Source organism: Elgaria multicarinata, chromosome 1, assembly GCF_023053635.1.
Source record: "Elgaria multicarinata webbii isolate HBS135686 ecotype San Diego chromosome 1, rElgMul1.1.pri, whole genome shotgun sequence".
Taxonomy (NCBI): domain Eukaryota; kingdom Metazoa; phylum Chordata; class Lepidosauria; order Squamata; family Anguidae; genus Elgaria; species Elgaria multicarinata.
The window spans coordinates 160470482-160494500 of NC_086171.1; the positions used below are offsets into that span (position 1 = coordinate 160470482).

The following is a 24019-nucleotide window of genomic DNA, read 5'->3' on the forward strand; positions in this document are numbered from 1 at the left end:
ACACTTGGACCCTAGCAAAGCTTGTAGGGAAAGGAAAAATCAGATGTGCCCCAACTGAGGGGAACATGGGGGCTGTGGAAAGAAACTACATTTCCCGATAAACTCCTTGAGCATTGTCACAAGCGTCATGGTTTGGCTGAGCTCTGGACCATGTTCTACAGAGTGTTCATCCATTGGGCATCCTACAATGCTATTCCAATCCCAGCAGGCTAGTACACTCACAAAAGTGCAGAAAGGAAAAAATATGCATGCATGCACATGGGCAAGCATACACATGCATGCACAAAAGAGAAGATGGGTGGCTCTGCATATAAATACATCTGATCGCACACTCGCTATAAACTGTTGAGCCAATAAGGCCTGGCCTTCCTAAGTGCATTGCCCCAAGTGTGCCCACACCAGCTGCACTTGCTGTGCCTCTGCCATCGGGGAAGTGGGGAAAAGCAAGGAGCATAGGGGTATCTGGAGGACAGCTCTTTCAGTGCAGCCTTTATTTCTTCAGCTTGGCTAATTTTTTTACATCCAAGGCAGGGCAGGCAGACAGACATAGACGCGGCCTTGTGCGCTGAGGACCGAACATCATTGTGTTCAGCATTGTGCTGCCCCTTTATTGCTTTGGCATAAGCTGCCAAACGGTGCCGCGCAGGGGTTTTGGAGATGGGAGCCTTCTTAAGAGGGGGGGGAGGCGGACGGAAGGGCACGGCCTTACGGGGGGGAGGAGGCGTCTTAGCAGTGGTGGGCCGTATAGGGGTGGGCCGTGGTTTAGGGATGGAGGGTGACTTTGGGGTAGAACGCTGCGGAATGAGGGGAGATGGGGACGGCGTAAAATTGTCTGTGGTATCTTTGGTTGTAGTAGGTTGAGATTCCACTTCTGGGCCAGTAGTGAGAGTTTCTGGTATGTCTCCTGATGCACTTGTACTGGTGGGTGGCAGAGTTGGCCTTGTAGTCAAGATAGCAGTTGTTTCTAGTTTTGTCGGGTCAGGAGATGCAGTGGTTGCTTTACTGGTTGAGTCATCGATGGTTGGTTCAATGGTTGCATCTACATCAGCACTGGATGCTAATGGAAAACAGAGGAAATAATTGTAAAATCAGCAAGCACACCCACAAAGCCACATGCTTCTTCCAGAAGATCAGTCGGACTCGGAATGCGAGGCTGATATTTCACTTTCCAATGCAACATTTTTGTGCTAATGGTGAGGTGGCCCTACTAAGAGAAAAAATAAGATAACTGCCTCAAGCAGAAGACTCTGAATACCCGTAAAGAGCAGCACATTGTCAGCATTTTATAGATGCAGATGTGATTTGGGTTTTCTACCACATGGGCAAAAATGTTTGAGGCCAGCCTAGGGATTGGCAAATTTGTGAAACTCAATTTTGGTCAGATTCTAATTTTGTTACTGTTAAGTTTATCCCATCCTGTTTCCACATCAGAATGCCAATTATTATTTTAACTCCGCATGAAATATATACATATTTTCATGCATTTCTACCCCCCAAAATATACGCATTTTTGTAAACACTTTTTCAATTGTATGCATTTTTGTAAGTGATTTTTCCAAGAAATAAAGTGGATTTTCTGCAATTTTTCTCAAAACATACATGGTGTGTGGGTGTGGGTGTATGTATTGCAAACTGCAAAACAAATTTTATAAAAAGTATGAAAATTAACATGTTCCAGTTCATGCTTAGGTTAGGGATATACGAATGTGGTAAGTTCACAATGAAATGGAAACGAATTCCCCCCACCCACCCATCCTTAGGCCCACCCTTGTGAAGCAGCTTAGCAGTCATAAAACAAGGAATCCCAAGTTCAGACAGTATACATTAAGTGACTACTATGGCTTGCCCTCGCCACACTGACCATTAGGCAAGGTGAGGCAGCTTGTCTCTGTTGGGGTTACCATTAGGAGGCAAGAAATGGCCAACTATTTAAGGCACAATCCTATGCATGTTTAGAGAACAATCCTACAACTCCAAGCATTCCCCCAGCTGTCCATGCAGGCTCAGGAATTCTGGGAGCTGTAGGACTTTTTTCTGTCTAAACACACATAGGATTGTTCCTTTGGTTGATTGTATTTTTTACCACTAAGTGGGGTGGGATGCCATTTGGATTTTTTGCCTCAAACAACAGGTTGATGATCACAATAATAATCTGATCTATGGACCAACCAGATCAGATTATTAAACTGATGGACACCTTTGCCATCTAGATCTGCACGGAGTGACATCTTAGTATCTCTGTTAGTGCAATCTACCCCAGTCACTTCACACAGTGAAACAGTTCTGGAGAACTGTTTCACCAGGAGAGAAGCAATTCTCCAGAAGTGCCTGAATTTATTTAGGCCAAATGTGTTTCAGAAAATAACTTTGCTTCCTAAGGGACATTTGGCAACTTGCGAATTGAACAGCTTAGCTTTCTCATTTTGCTGATTGCCAAATGCCCCTGAGGGAGGAAAAGTACTTTTCCAAATGTATTGGGCCTAAATAAAATCATACATTTCTGAGAATGGCTTCTCCCCAGGCCACTTGCTGCATTCAGTGCCTTTCCCTTGTGGTTTTGTTAACTTCACACAGAGGACCATGTAGATCTGGGGTTGCTGTAATTACAAGCCACTATGAGCTGAGCTGGCATCATTGTCACCAATATTATGCTTCCACCCAAGAGGCCTAGGGATCAACTTATAGTGAAAGATTCAGTGGCACTCCACTAGCACTCTTTGAATTTGCAAAATGACATTGTTGGATACTGCCCATGGACTCTAGGGAACAGGGTACGGCATGAATGTATCTAAACCAGCCTTCCCTAATCTGGTGTCCTCCAGATGTGTTGGACTGCAACTGCCAATGGCCTAGGAATTGTGGGAGTTGCAATCCAACACACCTGGAGGTCAACAGGTTGGGGAAGTCTAATCTAAACCAATGAGTGCCATGCTCTGGTGTTAGGGTGAGAAAAAGGCAAGAGGTCCCTCTATAAATCACACGTTGGAAACATGCCACCATCACCCTGGGGCAGGAAGTGGATGGATGCTGGCAACTCCTTGTGTTTATTGGGCTTTAGCACTGGTGACAAGAGACTGGCGTTTGCATCTGAAATGGAAACTCTTCCTTGAAACATATTTTTTTCTTCCTCAGCAAAGCCACACAACAAAGGGAAGAAGCAATTTACTCCTCCCTGCAAGGAAGAAGAGGTTGATCTATTATTATTATTATTATTATTATTATTATTATTATTATTATTATTATTATTATTATTATTATTTACATTTATATACTGCCCCATAGCCAAAGCTCTCTGGGTGGTTTACAAAGATTAAAACACTGAACATTAAAAACCAATGTACATAATTTAATACCATAAAAAAAAGCATTAAAAATAGATTACATACAATATCCATTTAAATGTTGAGCGTAATGTTCAGATAGGTTCACGTCTGGAGAGGTGTTCCATCAGGTATTGTGGTCCCAAGCCATGTAAGGCTTTATAGGTTAAAACCAGCACCTTGAATTGGGCTCAGAAATGTACAGGCAGCCAACACAAGCGGGCCAGAGTCGGTCATTGGGTGAAGGCAGCCAGAGAAGTTAAATATAAGGCCAGATAAACTGCACCTGATAGCCAGTGGAAATTCATTCCACAGTAATCTTGGAAGGTGAGGGTGGGAATAAACTGACCTGCATTCACTTGGGAGGAACTGACTCGTCTTGGTCTATTCACTTACCACAGAGCGAATCCTTACAGGAATAGCCATCTGGGCACATGGAACATGGAGCTCCTTCCTTGTATGGCTTATGTCCGATTACATTCCCCCTAGAGATTAAAAGATCCACATGTGACTCAAATAGCAAGGCATTTCCCTGGCATAAGAGAGCTTTTTCCTGAGCATAGTTCCTGCCCAGCTTCACCTGAGCTACAGAATGTGGCCAGCCCACCAGCACTAGCACATGCCAACCAGTGACATACGCGGCCTTAGGTACCTATCAAAGGCCATCATGGTTATTTGTTGCCTGTGACCATTTGGTATCTGGAATTTTAGATACCAAATGAAGGCATTCATTCATTAGTGAAGGCATTAAGGAGGAGATGGGCAGCTAGTTCTTTCCTCCTGTTCTACTTGGCTAGATAGCTCTCCCTCACACTCTCTCTCACTCTATGGGTGGGTGTCTTTCCTTAAATTCCATCTTTATCTCATCCAACTCCTCCACAGTGGAGGCTCCAATTTCACTGGGACTATGTGAATCCATTCCAGGTTTCAGTCAGGAGCATCCAAAACTCTAAAGGGGCTATCCAAGGTTCTGAACCCTATGCCCAAAATAGATTCAACACTTTGGATAGCTTTTTTGTAGGTCTGGCTACAAAAAACCCAGAGAGAATGCACAGCTCCGCTGTTATCAGAACCACCAGCCTCCACCGCTTACTGCTGAGGAATTCCTTCTGCCATGTCTCCTTCAACACTTCACAGATACAACCTTCTGCCTCTTGTTCTTTCCATGTAACATACAATCAATATATGCCGCGGCTTCCTTGTGGAGGAGTTGCCCCTCTTCTCTCTTTTCTTTTCCCAACTCAGGTGCAGTTTTCACCTTCACCTCGTCCCTGTCCTCAGCTGTTTGCCCCATCCCACTTCCAACAGACAAACCCTCTGATATCTCCATCGTGGTATCATGGAGCTAAACGCCTCAAGAGGAGATCGAAATATCCATTTTGAAATGGTCTTTTCTCCTTCTCATCTGCCCCATTTTTCCTAAGCTTCCTTTTTTCATAATTTCTAACCATTAACCATCTTGTATGAAATATCCCAAAACATTAACAGCAATGACTTATACTTGAATAAATTGCTCTGGTGCCTTTCCCAACATGAGACTCCACTCATCCACTCATCAATATCTGTCAGGGAAGCTTTACTCAGTTACGTCTTCCTGTATTTCAAGATGTAAGATCTGTTAGGAGACAGGCAGGAACCTCCTGTGATGTAGCCCCAACACTGGAGTAATAAAGAGGCCAACTTAAGCCTGTCTCTGCAAGCATCTAGAAGGATTGTAAAACACAAAACAAAACCTCTCTAATGTGATTGGACTTTAAGGATGGTCCATAACATAGGTTTGATTATTTTTTAGCTAATACACCAAAGGTTTTAGAACATGATTTTGTACTCTGGTTGCTTTAATGTATGTAGGGAGGATGTGTTTTTATTTGGAACTTGGCTGTTTTGAATGGTGGAAAAGTGGGGTATAAATCTATGTACATATGTATATCTACATTAAAATTAATTAAATGCTTAAATGATATACTTACATTTAATTTAAACTGAATTAAACTGAACACTTCGATTACATTTAAATAAATAATAATAATTAAATAGAGTACACATTTGCTCCAGGATTCAAGCTGACAGAGTTAAAGGGCAATTGTTCTTAAATCTTTAAGGCTACACTATTTTAAGAACTGAATCAGGCCAGTAATAGCCACTTTGAAGTGACCTACAGTACAGGGAAATGAGCAAAGGGAACATGCTGAACAATTTGATCCCATTTTCCAAAATGGCAATATCACGGCTCTGTAGCCATTTGAACTAATCCTAAAATTGATGCCAAGAATAACTTTAGCTCAGATAAGGTTAACTCCTGAAGTGGATCTATAAAGAAACTCTTCCCCGTGGTGTGATATATTTAGCAACTAGAACTGTTAACCCACATTTGATGAACACACACAATTAAACCCTAGCAGTTATTAGCAGTAGTTATCAGATAGTATTGTGCATGAATACCGCAAATGGTAAGGGAATAGCATTAAATGTAACCCAATAGTGCCAGAGGAACACCATCTCTTGAATACAGGAAAAATTCCTCGATTATTAATTGTAGCACTGTTGTAATGTCAACTGACCTTGCATTTTTCTCTTATTTACTCTCTTGAAGGCAAAAACAAAATAGCACCAGGACTATCCTGTTAGATTTGGTTGTGTATGTGACATCTTTCTTGGAACCTGTTCCCTTCGCATAATCAGTTGACAATGGGCAAGGAGGATTTATTTCCATATACTATGTTTTTGCACTAGCAGAGTGGAGCTCTGCCCAAGAAGCAATCAAGTAGTCCAATCTGTATATAGTGCAATGCAAATGGTTTACGCATTGGACACACAACTGTTGCCATGCACTCCGCAATGCAAAACAGACACTGTTGCAACCACAATGCTGGTATCCACACTTCATCAGTAGCAACACTACTGCTGGACTTCTCTGTGTCACATTGTTCTTCTTTAAACAGGTGCACTGAGTTGTGGAATGGTTTATCTCACAGCAGAACTGATGGATGCAGCTGCTACCACAACAGCTGTGCGACACCAATCAGTACAAGAAAGCAAGATATTATTAATCATTATTATAATTGTTGTTATTATTAACGTTTATAAACCACCTAATGTGCTAAAAAGCCATCAAGGTGGTCTTAGAACAATTTAAAACAATAAAACTATAACAAAAAAATTTAAAAAACCAGGAACATTAAAACCAGTAAAACCTTAAAATATCAAAACAACTACATAATTCAAAAGGCTAACTCAGCAACTCTGTGAGCGCTAGACAGTGTCTGGGGGATATTGGACATTTCGGTTTCCTGGCTCTGAGCTTAGAAGCAGAGGAGGACTAACCTCACGATCCCTGCCCCTTCACACAACATCCCCTCCCAGACAGCATGGAAAGAACCACACTGGCTGCTGCCACAAGCTCACAATGGGCTGAAAGGGGGCGTTCCCAGGGGCAGAGAGGGGAGGGGACTACAGATGTGGGGCTATGAGGTATCCCCAGCCTCCTTCCCTCCCCAAAGCCTCCAATATCCGGGGGAAATTGAGGCACCTGCTCTGAATTATGTACTCGTAAGCTTCTGAGTTTGGAGACTTATGAGCACCCAGGACGCATCCCTTGGGAGTGTACCCTCAATTAAAAAGAGATCACTTCACACCCTGTTTAGAAGTTGTTCTTCAAATAAACAATTGGAGCCTTCTTGTAACTGTTGCTTTGCATTCAGCAGAGTAATTTTTTTATTGGCAATTTATTATTGAGCTTATACACGAGTGTGTCTGTGTGCGCATGTGCCTGTCTGTGTTTCATTGGTTCTGGTTTATCAGGTTTTCCCTTTCTTTGGGGGGGATGGGAACAGCCAGCACAGCCACAGCCTTAGTCTGAGGGTGAGAAAAAGTTACTGAAGCTGGTGGGAGGGACTGCGTGAGTGGCCGAGCACATGCTTTGCATGCAGAAGGTATTTCAACTAAAAAGAATCTCAGGTAGCGCCAGGTGGAATCAAAGACCTCTGCCTGAAGCCTGGAAAATTGTTGTTCATCAGAGTAAACCAAGGCGAAGTAACCTTTTGGGGCCACTGTCATATTTGGCAATTTGAGAATCTGTCCTGGGCACCACCACAAAGAACCTGTTCTGGGCACCTGCCATGGGAGGTGTGGCAAAGGACAAGTAATGTGCCCAAAAGACGAAGTACAAGGCAAAGGTGGAGTCTGAGTCCCAACACTAAACAACTCCTTAAATTTTCAGCACAACCAGAAACCTCTTTCATAGCAATCCGAGCTGCCAATAAGAAAAAAACGTTGTTTTTAAGGGGGGAAAGTGCAAATGTTAGAGCACCTTGATGGATACCAAGAAAAGTGTCTGTGGAGTATTAGTACCTTATCCCTGGAGTAGACACTCTACAGAGCTAAACAAACAGTTAGTCTAACCTGGTATAAAGCAACTATTTTGAAAATGTGTTTTACCATATCTGTTGTCTCATTTGCATTTTATTATTAATGTTGCAGCCCCCTGAAGAAGGCTTCAGGATAAGGGAGAGGCTGAGCACATCGGGCTTCTTGTGAATGCACGCATTTTGCATCCTGAGAACATGTTCTTCTCCTTTGTGGCCTTATGTCTGGAGCAGACAGTCTACTGAGCTAAACAAACAATTAGCTTGACCTGGTGTAAAGCAGCTTCCTATGTGCCATGAATTACCCTTGGAATACCACAGGGCCACCCACCACAGCCCCAGCAAAAAGGAACTTACGGAGGTTCGTAGTTGCAGACTAACAGATTCATGTCTGTGTCATTCGTAAGATGCAGAGTCTCACAGAACACTGTCCCGCAGCCAACACGCTCGCTGGTTGCCCAGACCACCTACAGCAGCAGGGAAAGAGCCATTTCTATTTGTTATTCCACACAGAAAAAGAGCCTGCAGATGACTACACCCTGGTCTTTTACTTTGGTATTGATGCCATTTGTCCATATATTCCTGAGGATCTAGACAATATTTCTCTCAAATCATTATATTCCTGAGCTTGTTATCCCATGTAACATACATGTTATCCCATGTCTTGTTTTGTTTTTAAATACTCATGTGTACTGTTTGGTTTTTTGTTTGTTTTTTTCTGTTTTGTTTTTAGCTTTCAACATAATTTTATTTATTTATTACGTTTATATCCTGCCTTTTTTCCTCCAAGAAACCCAAGATGTTGTACATGATCCTCCTCCTCTCCATTTTATCCTCACAACAACAACCCTGTGAGGAAGGTTGGGCTGAGAGTCTGTGACTGGCCCAAAGTCACCCAGTGGGTTTCCATGGCTGAGTGGGGACTAGAACTCAGATCTCTCAACTCTCAATCCAATACTTCAGCCACTACACCACGCTATTTCAGTCCTTTCTGATATGAATTAATTTTTGTTGTATTTATTACTCATATTTATACACTGCTTTCCACAGAGGTATCAAAGCCATGAACATACAATGTAATACCATCAAAACAAAAAAATATAACAAAAATAACAATAATTAAAAAATATAAATCAGCAGTAAAATTGCACACTCTACAGCAAGCTACAGACCTTAGTTGGCTGGGTCACACTTCAGGGAAAGCCTGTGTGAAGGGATGGGTCTTGGGAAGACGTTTAAACATCAGACAAGGGCCTGTCTAATATCAACTGGTAAACTATTCCAGAGTGTGGGTGCTGCATCACTAAAATCTCTACTGCACATGCTTGTGTGGCAAAGCTCAGGAGCATGTGTCACCCTGAAAAGTGCTCCCTTAGATGATCACAATGATAGGTAGGGACATAAGGATTGGGGCTATCCCTAAGGTAATGTGGGGCAGTTCTACACCTCAACCTATATCAATATGATCTCATCATGGTGATGCTATATCCCTCTTGCACATTGGTACCACATACCACACACAATGATATTTGTGCTGTATCTGTGGTTAGCATGTTGGACTGGGAGTCGGGAGATCCAGGTTCTAGTCCCCACTCAGCCATGGAAGCTCACTGGGTGACTTTGGGCCAGTCACAGACTCTCAGCCCAACCTACCTCACAAGCGAACAACCTTTCACTTGTTGTGAGGTTAAAATGGAGAGGAGGAGGATTATGTACGCTGCCTTTGGTTCCATGGAGGAAAAAAGGTGGGATATAAATGCAATAAATAAATAATAAATAAATCTGTTGTTGTAGTTTGGATAATATGGAATAAAAAGCAGGAAATGATGCTAGAAAAGATGTATAAGGAAAGTGCAATGTGCCCCAACACAGTTATCAGTGTGCTAGAAAAGCTATATATGGAATGCGTAACGTGCCACAGTTATCAGTGCACTTCAGTATGGATAAAAAGCACTAGTATAGATCTAGCCCAGGCTTTATATATGTTAACAACATCTTAAAGCTCATACAGTAGTTTATTGACAGCCAGTGCAGTTCTTTTCAGCAAAAGTGTAATGGTGTCAGAAGGAGGTCCCAGTTAGCAGCTTTCCTGCTGCATTCTGTAACAACTGCAGTTTCTGGACCAAGCCCAAGGGTAGTGCTATCATGCCACCTGGTTTGGAGTTCTGGATGTGATGTGGTTGGCAACAGTGTTTAATCCTGCCTCTCTTCATTAGCTGGGTGGAGACTGTACAACCCTGCTTCTCTCTCCCATTATCTGCCCACCATTTTGCCATTACCCATTCTACATTATTTGTGATAACCTACATATATACCCCTCAGTTCATTCAAATTTGTCTACTAGAGAAGTGGGGAACCAGATATTGTTAGACTCCAATTCCCATCAGCTCCAGGTAGCTTGATCAATGATCAGTGAAGACAGGAGTTATAGTCCAACATCTGGAGGGGTACACTTTCCCCACCCTTGGCGTATTATATTTTCTTTTTTTTAAAAAAAAAATAGATACTGGGCCAGTTCACATGATTAAAAAGCCCAAGATAGCTTATTCATACCACAGTGGGCTGCAGCCTGGGCAGGTGGCCATTTTGAATATTCAAGCTGTGGTTGTCCAGATCTGGCTAGAGTGGTTTGTTGGCATAGTTAAAACAACCCATGAGTTCTGGGTGGTTTGCTAACTCTGCCAACAACCCATCCTCACCAGGTTCGGACATCACGACAAGCTGCAGTCATGGCTTGCTTATAAAGAATTCACCTGACATACACGGCAACCGACAGTGGGCTTATTAATCATGTGAAATGGGTCACTGACCGCTGTCCTGCTCTAGGGCTTTTGCACCCACACTCTCCTTCCACTGAGCAGCAATATCAATGGCAACATATGCAGAGAAAAAGGTAGGCCAACAAGTTTCCCAGTAGTCAAAGATGGCAGGATCAATGCAAGGTTTTAATAGCAAAAGGGCTGGAATACTGGTTGGAGCTATTGGGATGGATCTGGATTACGTTAGTCACACTTTAATCCAATTGAAAATTAATGGGATGTAACTTAGTTATGACTAATTTGCCCCACTAATTTCAATGGAACTAAAGCCAGGATCCAACCAATAGTTAATAGAAGGGGGGTTTCATTGTTCAAAGTTTCTTTGATAAAACTTTGTTTAAAAATGTCTTTCCTTGTTAAAAGAGGAGCTTCTCTTTGTTAAAAATGCACATCAACACTGGTGTTAACTGTCATACTCATCTGAAGTAAAAACAGAAACAGAAAACAGAAAACTCCCACTTTCTGGAGAAATATTGTGGCAGCATAAGGCCTTATGAGGAGCACTATACCCTGTGTTCTAAACTGTATCATTTTAAACAATTTGCCCTCCATCACTATGGAGTCTGCTCATTTTAGTAATGGCACAAGGATGTATCAGTTAAAAGCTTTGCTCCTAAGCTTCCGTAATGATATAATTATATACCTGTGTATAGTGACCACACATCTGGTCCTCTTCGCATGTTAATGTGGTCATATTATAATATTGGTTCTCCTTGTACCACTCCTCCACTGCATTCTCCAAATCTAGGTCTCCAGATGTAGCAAGGAGATTCTCACCACGCTGACCACGCTCTTCATTGTGTTTCCAGGCGCATTTTTCTGCATAGTCTTTGGCAAAAGCTTCCAGTTCTGGATCCCAGCTCTGAAATCACAGCATACCAGAACGTCATCATCATGCAGAAGGGCTTTTCATATAAGCCAACTGAACGAGTGAATACTCACCACTAAAAATTGGTCAGAGTCCCTGGCCTGCCTAGCAACGGGCAGGCCTGGTGTTTTGCCCAGGACGAGTGAGCAACTGTCATCGCAAGGGGGGGGAAATGAGGGAAAGGAATCTAGGTCATTTTTCCAGCTTCAGCTGCAAATAATTTACACTTTGTACGTAAAATATTACCCATCCCAATAAGCTATCCTCGTACCTTACCTCCCAATTTGCTCAGAGATGTCTGGGAGGCCCAAGCCATTTGCAGGCACAACCATGATTGTTAGGCTATTGAAGAACAATGGGCACTGGGCGCTAAAAGAAATTTTTTAGGTGCCTTTACAAATTCCAGCTGAAGGCAAAATGTACATTTTATTGATTGATTGATTGATTTCCTGCCTTTCTGCCAAAAATATATTTAATATATAAATTGGTGTGAATTTTAAGTAGCTAACACTGAGGCTCTGCTATTATTGCTGTAGTAGTAGTAGCAGGTAGTAGTAGTAGTAGTAGTAGTAGTAGCAGCAAGTAGTCAAGGCAATAAATGTAAATCCGATAGGTTTAAAACATACAGCCTATCACTATACAGAATACAGTGGTAAAATTCTGGACTGACCACTCCAGACTGCAGGCAGGATACTGCTTCTTTAATGCTCCATTAATATGGGGAGAGGTATCCACTTGGCATGGAGTACACTAGCACACAAGCAAAAAAAAGGTGGTTAGCATAGCCCTTGCCTTGATGAGCTAGTTTACTACTCTCAGGAAGCATTTTATGCAGAGGAGCATTTTCAAATGCTTCCTAGATGTAGAAAGCTAGCACATCACGGAGAGGGCTACCATCCAGGACTCACAGCCTACCACCTCCTTTGGCACAATATGTAGAACAGTTATGAGGCCAGTAGCAAAGCTGGGTTGAAAACTCCTCCCCCTTTACAACCCTGTGAAGAGCAGTGAATAGTAAATAGGCAGAACTCTTCCCTGCTGTGAAGAAAAAGGCATGCCCAGTTTAACAGCTGTGCTAGCCTAGAGCCAATGCAAACATCTGGCAAGCTTGTTACTTAACAGAGACCGGCAACTGCTTCCAAGAGATCCCTCCAGTGTAGTGAAAGACAGTCCCTTCTTATCCAGTTAGGCTCCAGAGGCTACTTTAGCTGCTGTTGCTAAGCAGGAAGAGAGGAGTGCTTTTATGTATGACAGTATTTAATGAACGTTGCGATACAAACTCAAGTTATTTTTTTAAAGGGAGGGTTTCAGTGCGTCTAAGCTCCCATCCAAAACAGACTCACAAATTTTGAAGCACATGCGCTAAGACGATTTCCTGACGTGAGCCACTTGGCTGCTTGCAACATGGAGTGGTGTCATCTGTTTAATAGAGAGGAGGGAGACGTTTGCTTTGATGGGGGCACAAGAAATGGTCCTAGTTCCACTCCACTTCCAAGCATGAGATTCAGCACTAGTCTAGACACTACACTTGACACAAGATCAGCATCCCTGAGATGAATTTCCCACTCTGTTCTGGCCATATCCTTTTGTAGAACTCAGCACCATTCTAGATGATAGGCAGGATTCACAATACAGAATGAGAAGTGAGAATTCCACCATTGCTCTCAATACATTTTTCACACATGTGCTTGAAATTACTGCATTTATGTATATGCACAGTAACCATCACTGTCTATCAACACTGTATGTCATGGGTGTTTGTCTGAGGGCCGAATTCCAGTCTGGGGAAGCTCTTGGGACCGAATTCCAATGGTAGTCAGGACCGGGCCCAAAATACCAGAAATACCAGCATTTTTTAGCTTAAATCTCTTACCGTTACTAAGTAAGCCTTAGGTGAGGCATTCCAACATTTTGTAATAGGAAAAATTGCATAAAAGCTAGGAAACCACCAAGCAATCTATCTAGTTTAGGGTGACCATACCAGCCGGAAAAGTCTGGACTTCTCTGGGAAAATAAGGCCTACCGGAGCAACCGACACTGAGGGGCAACTCAGCGGGAAAATAGGAGCACCCTGCCTGGCCACAGTTGCAGTAGGCCTTGTTTCCCCACAGCCTGGCCTTCTTCTCCAGAATTCCAGGAAATAGGAAGACTTGCAAGACTTCCGGGCCAGGAGCTGAGATCTCGTGCGAGCAGGCTAAAGACCTGGCTGGCTGATCTTCACAGAAGCAGCAGCCAGCTTGGCGGCAACACTCACTTTGGCGGTAGGACAACCAGCAGCAGCGGGCGGTGGACCAGAGAGGGTGGAAGGACGACCACCACCGGGAAGGTACATGGCCAGGAGTGTGGTCATCCTCTGCCCCATCTTCAGCCACATGGCACAAGCGGCTCAGTTTTTGCTGCCCAGGCAGCTGGGCCTGGGCCAGCAGTGTGGCCATCCATCCTCCAGCCCATCCTCAGCCACGCAAGCGGCTCAGTTTTCGCTGTCAGGGCCAGCAGCAGCGTGGCCATCCTCCGCCCAATCCTCAGCCGTGTGGCGCATGAGGCTTGATTTGGGGGCCTGCCCAGGCTTGCAGTGTAGTGTAGCCCTTTGTTGATGTCCAGCGACTGTGGAAGCTGATGATTGTGATAATGATGGTGATGGTTTTAATGATGTTGATAATGATAATGGATGATGATCATGATATACTGATGGTGATAATGGTGATGGTGATAATGATAATGGATGATGGTGGTGATAATGATGGTGACAATGATGATGTTGATAATGATAATGGATGATGATGATGATGATAATGATGATACAGTGAGGGTGAGAGGAGCAGCCTATTGTTATTTGGTTTTTCTTTCCTCTCTCTTTCTTCCCCTGCAACTTAAAGAAAGCTGTGCATGGAATTTAATTAGACTTTATATCATTACTAACTTTTCCCCTGAGTTGATGGTCATTAGGGTGGAATCCTGACATTCCACATTTGGAACTTTAATTGAAAAGGAGTAATAAATAAATAAATAAATAAATAAATATGTAATAAATAAAAAAATAAACCGCCCAGAGAGCTCCGGCTATTGGGTGGTATAGAAATGTAATTAATAATAATAATAAATAAATAAAGGAGTGAAATTTATCCTTAAGTGAAATCCCTTGACTAGAGATGTTGGAATAAGCAACAGACATTTGTTGAAACTATTGTATGGAGGGAGAAATAACTGGTTGAAAAGTCACTAAATGGTTAATACATATTTTCAGTTTTGCCTACATTACTTTGCCTGCTGTAATTGAATGTCTCACTTGTTCTTTATTTAAGTGATTTTAATATTAACATATTATGTAGAACAATTTTGTCTTATCTGTAAGGTGTAGAATTAGACATGTGACCAAGGCCACGCCCCCTTGGGGCCCAGACATATCAAGTCGGCTCCTCCATATGTACCTGCCCAGACCCTAAGGTCATCCTCAGAGGTCCTTCTCTGCGAGCCCCTGCCAAAGGAAGTGAGGCAGGTGGCTACCAGTAAGAGGGCCTTCTCTGCTGTGGCACCCCGACTGTGGAATGAGCTCCCTAAGGAGGTTCGCTTGGCACCTACATTATATGCTTTTAGACACCAGGTGAAGACCTTTTTATTCTCCCAGCATTTTAACAGTCTATAAATAAATTTTAACTTGGTGTTTTAAATTTGTAATTTTGCATTGCTGCTGTTTTTATCTGGTTGAGCTTTTATATTGTATTTTATATTATGGTTTTATACTGTTGTTTTATACTTTGAATGTTTTTAATTTTTGTGAACCGCCCAGAGAGCTCCGACTATTGGGCGGTATAGAAATGTAATAAATAAATAAATAAATAAAAAATAGGAGGCTGAATTTGGCTCCCGGGTCTACATTCCCTAGTTTCACAAGCAAATGGACCCAGAGAGCAGCAGTCAAGGATCCCACAGCCCATGTGGGATCACCCAAATTGCCCCAAGTCTCTGCCCCTTCTCCTCAGGTCCTCCCTCTGGCTGCCCATTCCTCCCCCCATTTTTTTATTATTATCTGTATCTGCATAGCTGGCAGAGATACAGATAATATAATAAAAAAGGGGAGGAACAGCTCCATTCCTCTCCTCCCCGTTTTCGTTGTCGTTGTTATTGTTTACTTTTAAAGACTGGAAAAGTTTGCACTTGCATTCCTTCCTGTGCAGATGTCGGGAAGGAATGCAAGTGTGGGTGCAGGGCAGCTCACGGTGTCAAAGTGCCACCATAAAGGCAGGGGCCAGGATGCCAGGGAAGTCAGGACAGGGCAGGGGTGACAGATGAAGCTTGATGTTCTAACTGTTTTTCAAAGGTTCAGTGGTCACCACTGGAGAAAATCCCCCTTTGGCGGCAATCCCCTTATCAGAGAAATGCTCCCAGCAAATGGCCACCGGTGAAATTCAGGGGGCTTCAGGATTCAGGCCTAGTTCCTATGGTTCTCTGGGGATAAGGTATTACTATTAAACTAGTTTAAGTCTGCAGTGTAATAATTCCCTTTCTTTTGAAGAAACCCATTCAGAATAAGAAGCCTTTGAAAGGATGGAGGGGAACAGGTTCAAGCCATTAAAACATGTAATTATTCCCTCTCTAGGGCAGAGGCAGAGACTCTGGGAGGAGTTGAAATAGCAGGTCCAGCTTGGGTTTATTATTCCCTTTTTGTGATGCAGAGCCAGACTCCACATGCAAGCATCCAACAGCTGTATTTCATGTTCCATTAAGCTATGGCTTGGCAAGCACTGCTCAATGTATATACTTTTGTATGTAAGTATTTCCATGGCAACCAGGCCTGCTGACCCAAACAAAAGTGAAAAGCATGACTTCAGAGGGGGAATTGGTAACAAGAGAAACTGACCATGGAACTTTAAGTCCTCTTATAAAAGAATAATAATAACCCTGTAGCATTTGAAGAAGGTAAGTTTTTAACAAGACACATTTTGGACTGAGGAAAGGAGCATTTCCAGAAGGCAGTGCCACACAGGAAGTGGGCAAAGATACTTCTAGGAAAGTGGTACCATCTAGCCTAGGGAGTGCCACTGTAGGCTTTCTTTAGTCACCCTGGTTGCTATGCCATCTGGGCTGACCCAACTAGTTCATTTGGGCTCATTGAAATGTATCCAGGGCGATCCCCGGGATCATCCCTGTGCATCCACATGATGCACAGGGGATCCCGGGAGCAAGAAGGGATGATCCCTCCCTTGCCCCAGGATCTCTCCCTACCCTTTAAGCACACTTTTTCTGTAATCTCAGGACAATCCCAAGACCGCGGAACGTGTGGGCGCACATTGCGGCTTGTCCTGGCTCCTCACAAGAACACAGAGTCCCTCAGGAGCTCTGTGGCCATTGGGGGGGGAGTGGGGAAATTTATTTATTTATTAAAAAAACCCTCACAGTTTGGCGCTCATGCGCTCCTTCTTGGTTAAAAAAAAATGGCGGGCATGACATCCTCTTTCTTCCTGGACGTCGCGCACCGCGTGTAAACAGAAGGGGACGAACTCGCGATTATAATATTGCGAGATCCTCACCCCTCCGTCATGCTAGACCCGTAGGTCTAGCTGAGGCCTTCGATAGCAGCAATCAGCACCTTCCCCATCTGTACTGCAAGTCTAATTAAATTATTATTATTATTATTATTATTATTATTATTATTTATTTATTTATATAGCACCATCAATGTACATGGTGCTGTACAGAGTAAAACAGTAAATAGCAAGACCCTGCCGCATAGGCTTACATTCTAATAAAACCATAATAAAACAATAAGGAGGGGAAGAGAAAGCAAACAGGCATAGGGTAGGGTAAACAGGCACTGGGTAGGGTAAAACTAACAGTATAAATGTGATACTCCTGTGACCCACCTGACACGCACAAGAGCCTTCAGTTTGAAACAGTTTTCCCAAAATCAGCAGGTCTTTCCTTTGCTTTAGGCCAGAAGTGAAACAAAACATACACATCAAGTTGCCACATTTGTTCCAGCCAAGTGAAAGGATCCCTCAAGGATCCTGCTGCTAGATTGTTACCCCTGGCTGGCCGGAAGAGCCATATTATCCTACTGGTATTGGATCTGCATTGGATACCTATTTGTATTCTGGCTAAATCCAAGGTCCTGGTTCTTACCTTTAAGCTCTAAACCACAGGTGGGCAACATGTGGCCTTCCAGATATTTTAGCCTACAACTCCCATCATTCTCACCATTGGCTATGCTGGCTAGCGATGATGGGAATTGCAGGCCAAAACATCTAGAGGGCTACACCCCTGCCCTAATGTAGCATAAGGGCTCCCTTCTCTCATATGTTTGCTCCTATGCACTTCGATCAACATCAGAAGACTTTCTTTGTGTCCCGTCCCACCCCTCCATCAACTGTGGGGTAGTGGGTGCACCCAGACCTTCTTAGTCACAGTTTGAAATATCTTTGCCACCAGCCCAATCATTCCACTGTCTGGTTAAATGTGCCTCTTTTAGAAGGTTTTTGAATATTCGTGAGCCTGTTCAGACAACACGCTAAACCATGGTTAGTCTGCTAACCTTTTGTGGCAAATTGTTAATGAGCTTGTTTAAAGCATGGTTATGTACCCACCATGGTTAGGAATAGTTCACACAACACACTTAGCTAAAAATGCCTAACTCCTGTGGCTTAGCATGTCATCTGAACAGGGTCAATGGCTGACAATGATATTCCTGCTGATTGTACTGTCTGCTTCTTGTATTGCTTTATTGATAGTCGCTCATTTAAAATTTCTTGCTATTGGCTGCTTTGAGCTCTTGGGCTGTTGTTCTTTTAACCGAAGGGAATACTGTCACCACAGGTACATTTTTCCCAATGGGTGTATGTGTCATATATTCCGCTATGACTCATTGACAGCACAATCCTATACATGTCTATTCAGAAATAAGTCCCATTGAGTTAAATGGGTCTTATTCTCAGGTAAGTGGACATAGAATAGCAGCCTGTGTGACTAAATTTACACACCTGTGAATCTGCACCAAGCTAATATGGTTCGATAAGCCAAACAAAAAAGCAAGGAACTAAGTATGTTTATTCCTAAAGGTATGATCATTGTGGCAATCATTTGAATGTAAAAAAAATGCTGTCATGAGTTATCCAGCTTAAGATTAGTCATGTATCATTCCATCCTATCACAGAAATGCTAAGAAATTAGGTCTGGCCACCACTCATCATCTGATTACTCTCATTCACATTGAATGTATTTCATCTAGGGATGTATAAGAATTTTGTTTCTGCTCGCAAAACATGCGATTGTGCCCCATTCAAAGCCCTGAGCGGGAGCACTTGCCTACAAAAAAAAATGCAATTTGTCGAACATGTGCTCATGTTCATCTCATTCCCAATTCAATTTCACAAGTTTCCTAATTTGCACAAATTTCCTTAGTAGACTGAATCAGCCTTGCTTTAATCTGTGGAGAAAATATGCACTAATTTTGGGAGATTTGTGCAAATTTTGGGAGATTTGCGCAAATCTCCCATTTGATCACTGTTTAATTTGTGCAAATCTCTCATTCATGCAAAGGAATGGGCATGAGATGAGCAGCAAGACAATGTTCAGAAATCCTAGTGATCTCACCCGTCCAAGCTGATTCCTTTGACATCTTTAGTCGCAAGTTCAATCCCTGGCATCTTCAGGTGGAGCTGGGAAAACTCCTACCTGAAATACTGGAGAGACACTGCCAGTCAGTGTGAACAAGACGGAGCTAGATGGACCAATGGCCTGGCACAGTATAAGGCAGCTTCCAATGTTCTTATGCTCCCACGTCCTGATTGAAAGCATCACAGAGGCACTTGGTTGGGCATTGTTGTGACCGTCCTAGATTCTATGTAGGGGATCCCAATGGGTTAATACTTAAAGGCAGGTGCTGGGCAGGAGGATACCTGCATTTTCCTCCCCCTGTGACTAATACCAGCTGTGGGGATGGGAGAATTTAAATCTGGTACTGGCAGATCTATTCCCTCTGCACATCTGATTTTATGTCTAGAAAAAAAAAAACAACCACAAGACCTCCCACATCTGCTTAGGTTTTTGGCAACAGAGTGCTGAACAAGAGAGATATGAGTGACTTGTTGAAGGCCATGAAAAGAACGACATGGAGCGGCAGTCTCAGCCTCAAACTTTTTTTAAAAAAAACTCCCCCTCAATTTCCCCAGATTAATTTCCCATTCAGATTCCACCCAGATCAGTTGTATTTTATTTATTTATTTACAATATTTATATACCGCTCCCCATTGAAAATTTCAGAGCAGTGTACAAGATAAAATAGAATAAAAACAGAACAAAACACTTTAAAATAGATTTTAAAGGAAGCAAAATGTACAAAGAACCATGGCTGGTCATTAAGGAAAGGCTTCCTGAAATAATGACATTTTCAGGAGGCGCTGAAAGGAATACAAAGTTGGTGCCTGCCTGACCTCCAGAGACAGGGAATTCCATAGGAAGGGGGCCACCATGCTGAAGGCCCTTCCCCTGGTGGACTCAAATCGGAGAATGGGTCTAGGTGGAACCACCAGGAGCAGGCCCTCGGATGACCTCAGTGACTGGGCAGGTTGGTAAGGGAGAAGGCGCTCTCTCAGGTAGCCTGGTCCCAAGTTGTTTAGGGCTTTGTACACAAGTACAAGAACCTTAAACCTGGCCCAGTAGCGATTAGGCAGCCGGTGCAGTTCCCTCAGCAGAGGAGTTACGTGCTGGAAAGGGGCAGCTCCAGAAAACAGCTGAGCTGCTGCATTCTGCACTATCTCCAGCTTCCGGAGCAGCTTTAAGAGCAGCCCCACATAGAGCGCATTGCAGTAATCCAATCTTGAGGTTACCAATGCCTCACAATTGAATGTATTAATTAATTTACCCCCAGACTACTAATTTCTCCTCTGTCCTCCCCAAAAGAAAGAAAGGAAATCTCATTTTCCTCTCCCCTCACTCTGCTTGCCCAGTGCTCTCCATCAGTGCAGTCAGATTCTCTGTTCCACTGGCTCTAGTTTAAAGAGGTGGGACTCAGATTTAAAACGGGAAGATGCTGTCCAGTTAGCAGCCAGCTCATGTCCCAGCCAGATCAGTATGCCTCCACTACACACAACCCCTCTAGTATCCTCCATCTAAAAATTGTGCAGATGCCAGTGAGGTGCTCCATCTTCTGCCAAAGGCAAGCAGAGAATTATTTTTGCACTCCTGAGCCTAAACAAACATGAATGATTATCTCAAGGGCAAATGAGCGCCGGGGGTGGGGGAGAGAGAGAGAGAGAGAGAGAGAGAGAGAGAGAGAGAGAGAGAGAAGCAGCATGGGATAGAACAAAACAAAATAAAACTTCTAAAAACTTTTTTACAAAACAAAACTTTTTATTCACTTTCTCATCAATGATGTCACAGGCACTGTCCAATAGATGCCCATGACAACTACGTACATAACCACTTTGCACACAGCATCTCAATAGCAATAGTGCTCCTACTAGCTGGAGGAGGAAAGAAAATCATTCCCAATCAGCAATGCCAAATTGCTGTTTAAGTGCTGAGTTCCCTGTAGCAGTAGCACAACCTGGATGTAAGCAGTCTGCTTTGTATCCCCTGCAACTAATGAGTTGCCCTCCCCCTCCCCCATAAAAGAATCAACAGCTCCACCTGTAGAAGCCCAAATGATGCTCTGGTTAGGACTGGGATCCAAGGAGTTAGGTGCTTTTCATACGAAGATAAGGGTGGGAGGGAACTTGCCCAGGTTTACACAACAGCTGAGCATTACAACAAGACACACTACTCTTGTGGCTGAGCCTCATTGCCTTCCTTAACTTATTATAGCATTCATTACAGGATGCTGATAAAATGTGGATGATCCTTCCACTTCAAGGTACTAGTAAAATGTTTAGTGCTAAGCTATCTACAGAGCCCAAACTAGTTAAGGAAACTGATCTCTGAAGCTTAAAACAGTGTAGTACACCTTGCACACAAATATACCATATTGGTTGTGACAAATACAGTGTCTGTAAAGTGCAGCAGATCTACAGAGATCATCTATCTGACTACTGAATTTAGCTACATCTCAACAGCCTCCCATTTCTTTGTTTCCCCAATCAGATGCTCCAAAGAAAAGGAAACTTTTAAAAGTTCATTTGATTCACACACACACACACACACACACACACACACACACACACACAGATAGATAGAGAGAGAGAGAGAGAGAGAGGAGAAGGTGTTACCTTCCGAATTCCCAGGCTGCTGCAAAGTCCAGGGCTGTCCACAGCTCACTTACCAGTTTCAGCATGTCTGCAGCTGGAGGAGAGACCTGAGAACGGAACCAATTGTGCCGGTCCACGATCAGCTTCTTGTCTTTCTCTGTAAAGGACCAGCTCAGCTCCATCAGTGTGAGCCACAGGAGAAGGAGGGGCAGGAGGGGAATTCGCAGGCCTGAGCTCAGCATTGTGGCACTGTCTTGTTGTAACAGCCCACGGGTCTGGCAGACAGCTTTAAATCCCTTCCCAGAATAAGGAACACCCAAAGCCCGAGATCGCAAGGAGGAAATTTATCTTTTTACTAGAATGCCTTTCAGAGCCATAGAGGGAACACACCCATCTCACATAGTATCATGGATAAAAGAATAATGGTCCCTAAGGGACGGTCAGGCAAGCCATGCCCATGCCGTGAAATCAATTGTGCGCATGAAACCTATGCATCAGCTCTTTCTCCAGTTCAATGAACTTGGTTTGGGGACCATGCTGATGTAACCTGATGCTTAACACAACACTAACCCTAAAATCCAGCCCACTCAGACTTGTGCATATTATCCCTGCTTCCTGCTTTCTCCCCTAATAACTTAACATGCAAACCAAATGCAAAACTACCCACAAGGATGTCTTCACCCATTAGCTAAATTCTGCTGGATGCAATGACTGCATATGGTGATGCAGCTGGTAACATGGAGTAAAAAGGGGTGGAAAGTCTGTTTCAGCCCTGTGGTCCTTCCAGACCATTGTCTGACTTCAGAGCTCAAACTGGGGAAAGGCAGCAGGGCTAATCTATACGTCTGAACAGCAGTTGGGCCCTGGTGAGTTCGAGTGGAAGGCAAATTACAAATGAATAATTCAGAGTGTTGCACACATGCTACAATTAGAAAAACACGAGTGATAGTTTAGTACTGACAACGATGAACAATTATAGCAGCAGCAAAATGGGTAGGGAAAGACATATGGTATATTTAAACCACTTTGACATCATCTGGAAATTGAGCATGAAATAATAAGGTTTGCATGCCAACTATAAGATGGGACAATTGAACAAGGGGATCCACGAATCAAGAGGCTTTCAACCTGAAGGGTTGAGCATGGGCAGAAGTGCTCCAAAGAAGGCCGTATTACATATAGAGCTGAACCTATATAGTTTTGGGGAAAAGTCTGGCCCATAAGAAAGAAGCACCCCTTAAAGCTAATGGTGTTTCCAAACTGTTCTCTTTTTGCATAGTGCTGCTACAGTTGTTCTGTGTCACACAAGATCCAAACATAGTTCTGCGAGATATTGCTTGCTGTGAATATCTAACTTTTCCCAAAAAGAAATCTGAAATCACTTCTTGCAGAGAAACGCAGCTTTTTCTCCCATGAGAACATCCGCTTCAAATTTGAATGCTGTGTAGAACAAGGCTGCATGCCATGGGCAATTATTCGATGATTGTCTGTGAAATCACCAGCAATGAGCAACAGCGACTGCCTCTCATGCCGGCACCGTTTTGCGACTTTCGAGGCTGTGCGTCCCATGACACCTTCAAGCACTGCAGTATTCATCCCTTGGTATAGGCAGCAATGCGACCCTTTTCCCCCATACCAATGTCCCACCATTTTGTGAACTCTCCGTTGTTTAACATGGTTTATATTAATCATTTCTTCTTTGAAGCTTGCCTGCTCCCTAGTCAAGGAATGCACACCTATAGCAATCTTTTCTGTTTCTTTTTTCTCTTAAAGAGGCAAACAAGGGATTCTGGCCTACAAGGCTTCTCGCCTTCTTACACAGTATACGGGGCTATGGAGATCATGGTCCTTAACAGTTCAAGCAGAACTGACGGTTTACCAGAGGTGTAGTTAAAGGGAAGCAAGAATTTGCAGACAAATTCCTGGTAAGATCAGCTCTGTTTTATATAATGGTTCAGAACAAAGTTCATTAACCAGCTCTGTTCAAGGTAGTCTCCAAGGGAGTGGTATCATTTCAATTTCAACAGAGCCCGTATGATAGGACAGGATTACTATAATTAGATTATTTTTAAAACATCATAAATCCTAGGGGAAAGCTAAATGCCCGTGGCATACAAAACAGTCAGCACTATTTGCACATAATAAAAACCAGTGGTTTCTCCCCAGTGAATAATTATAACTGTGACCTCATTCAAAAAAACAGGTTGCTTCTGTAGCTCAAGTGGCCAGCTGTGCAGCCAGTCCCACATATGGTGCCATGGCATTCTTCAGGAAGTGTCATGGCTGTAAGGATACATTCCCTCCAGCAGACGCAACTGTTTCACCTGGATAAAAATTGCATTAGACATGAGGTGGAGAATCACAGGCCCCAGGGGCCAAGTTGACCCTTCTTGGGTCACAATCTGGTCGCAATCTCCAGAGGGTGCTGCCCCTTCCCCTGGCACCACCCCCTTCCCCTTGGCACCACCCC

At 43.3% G+C, this 24019-nt stretch overlaps 1 protein-coding gene across 1 annotated transcript; it reads right to left on the bottom strand.

The window, feature by feature from the left end:
• Positions 1 to 54: 54 nt before the first annotated feature.
• PI16 (peptidase inhibitor 16) lies at positions 55 to 21791 on the bottom strand. The gene is made up of 5 exons (XM_063118922.1): positions 21624 to 21791; positions 11147 to 11365; positions 8042 to 8151; positions 3717 to 3805; positions 55 to 1057 (listed from the first exon to the last, which is right to left on the bottom strand). Exons 1-5 carry the CDS (start codon positions 21789 to 21791, stop codon positions 336 to 338), a joined length of 1308 nt encoding a protein of 435 aa, XP_062974992.1. The 3' UTR covers positions 55 to 335.
• Between the last annotated feature and the right edge of the window lie 2228 nt (positions 21792 to 24019).

Excerpts from the sequence above, each read along its gene's own strand:
- PI16 (XM_063118922.1), bottom strand. The coding sequence starts at position 21,791 with ATGCTGAGCTCAGGCCTGCGAATTCCCCTCCTGCCCCTCCTTCTCCTG. Across the intron at positions 11,366-21,623 it reads CTGCAGACATGCTGAAACTG|AGCTGGGATCCAGAACTGGA; the intron begins GTAAGTGAGCTG and ends CTGTGATTTCAG. Across the intron at positions 3,806-8,041 it reads GTCTGCAACTACGAACCTCC|GGGGAATGTAATCGGACATA; the intron begins GTAAGTTCCTTT and ends TTTAATCTCTAG.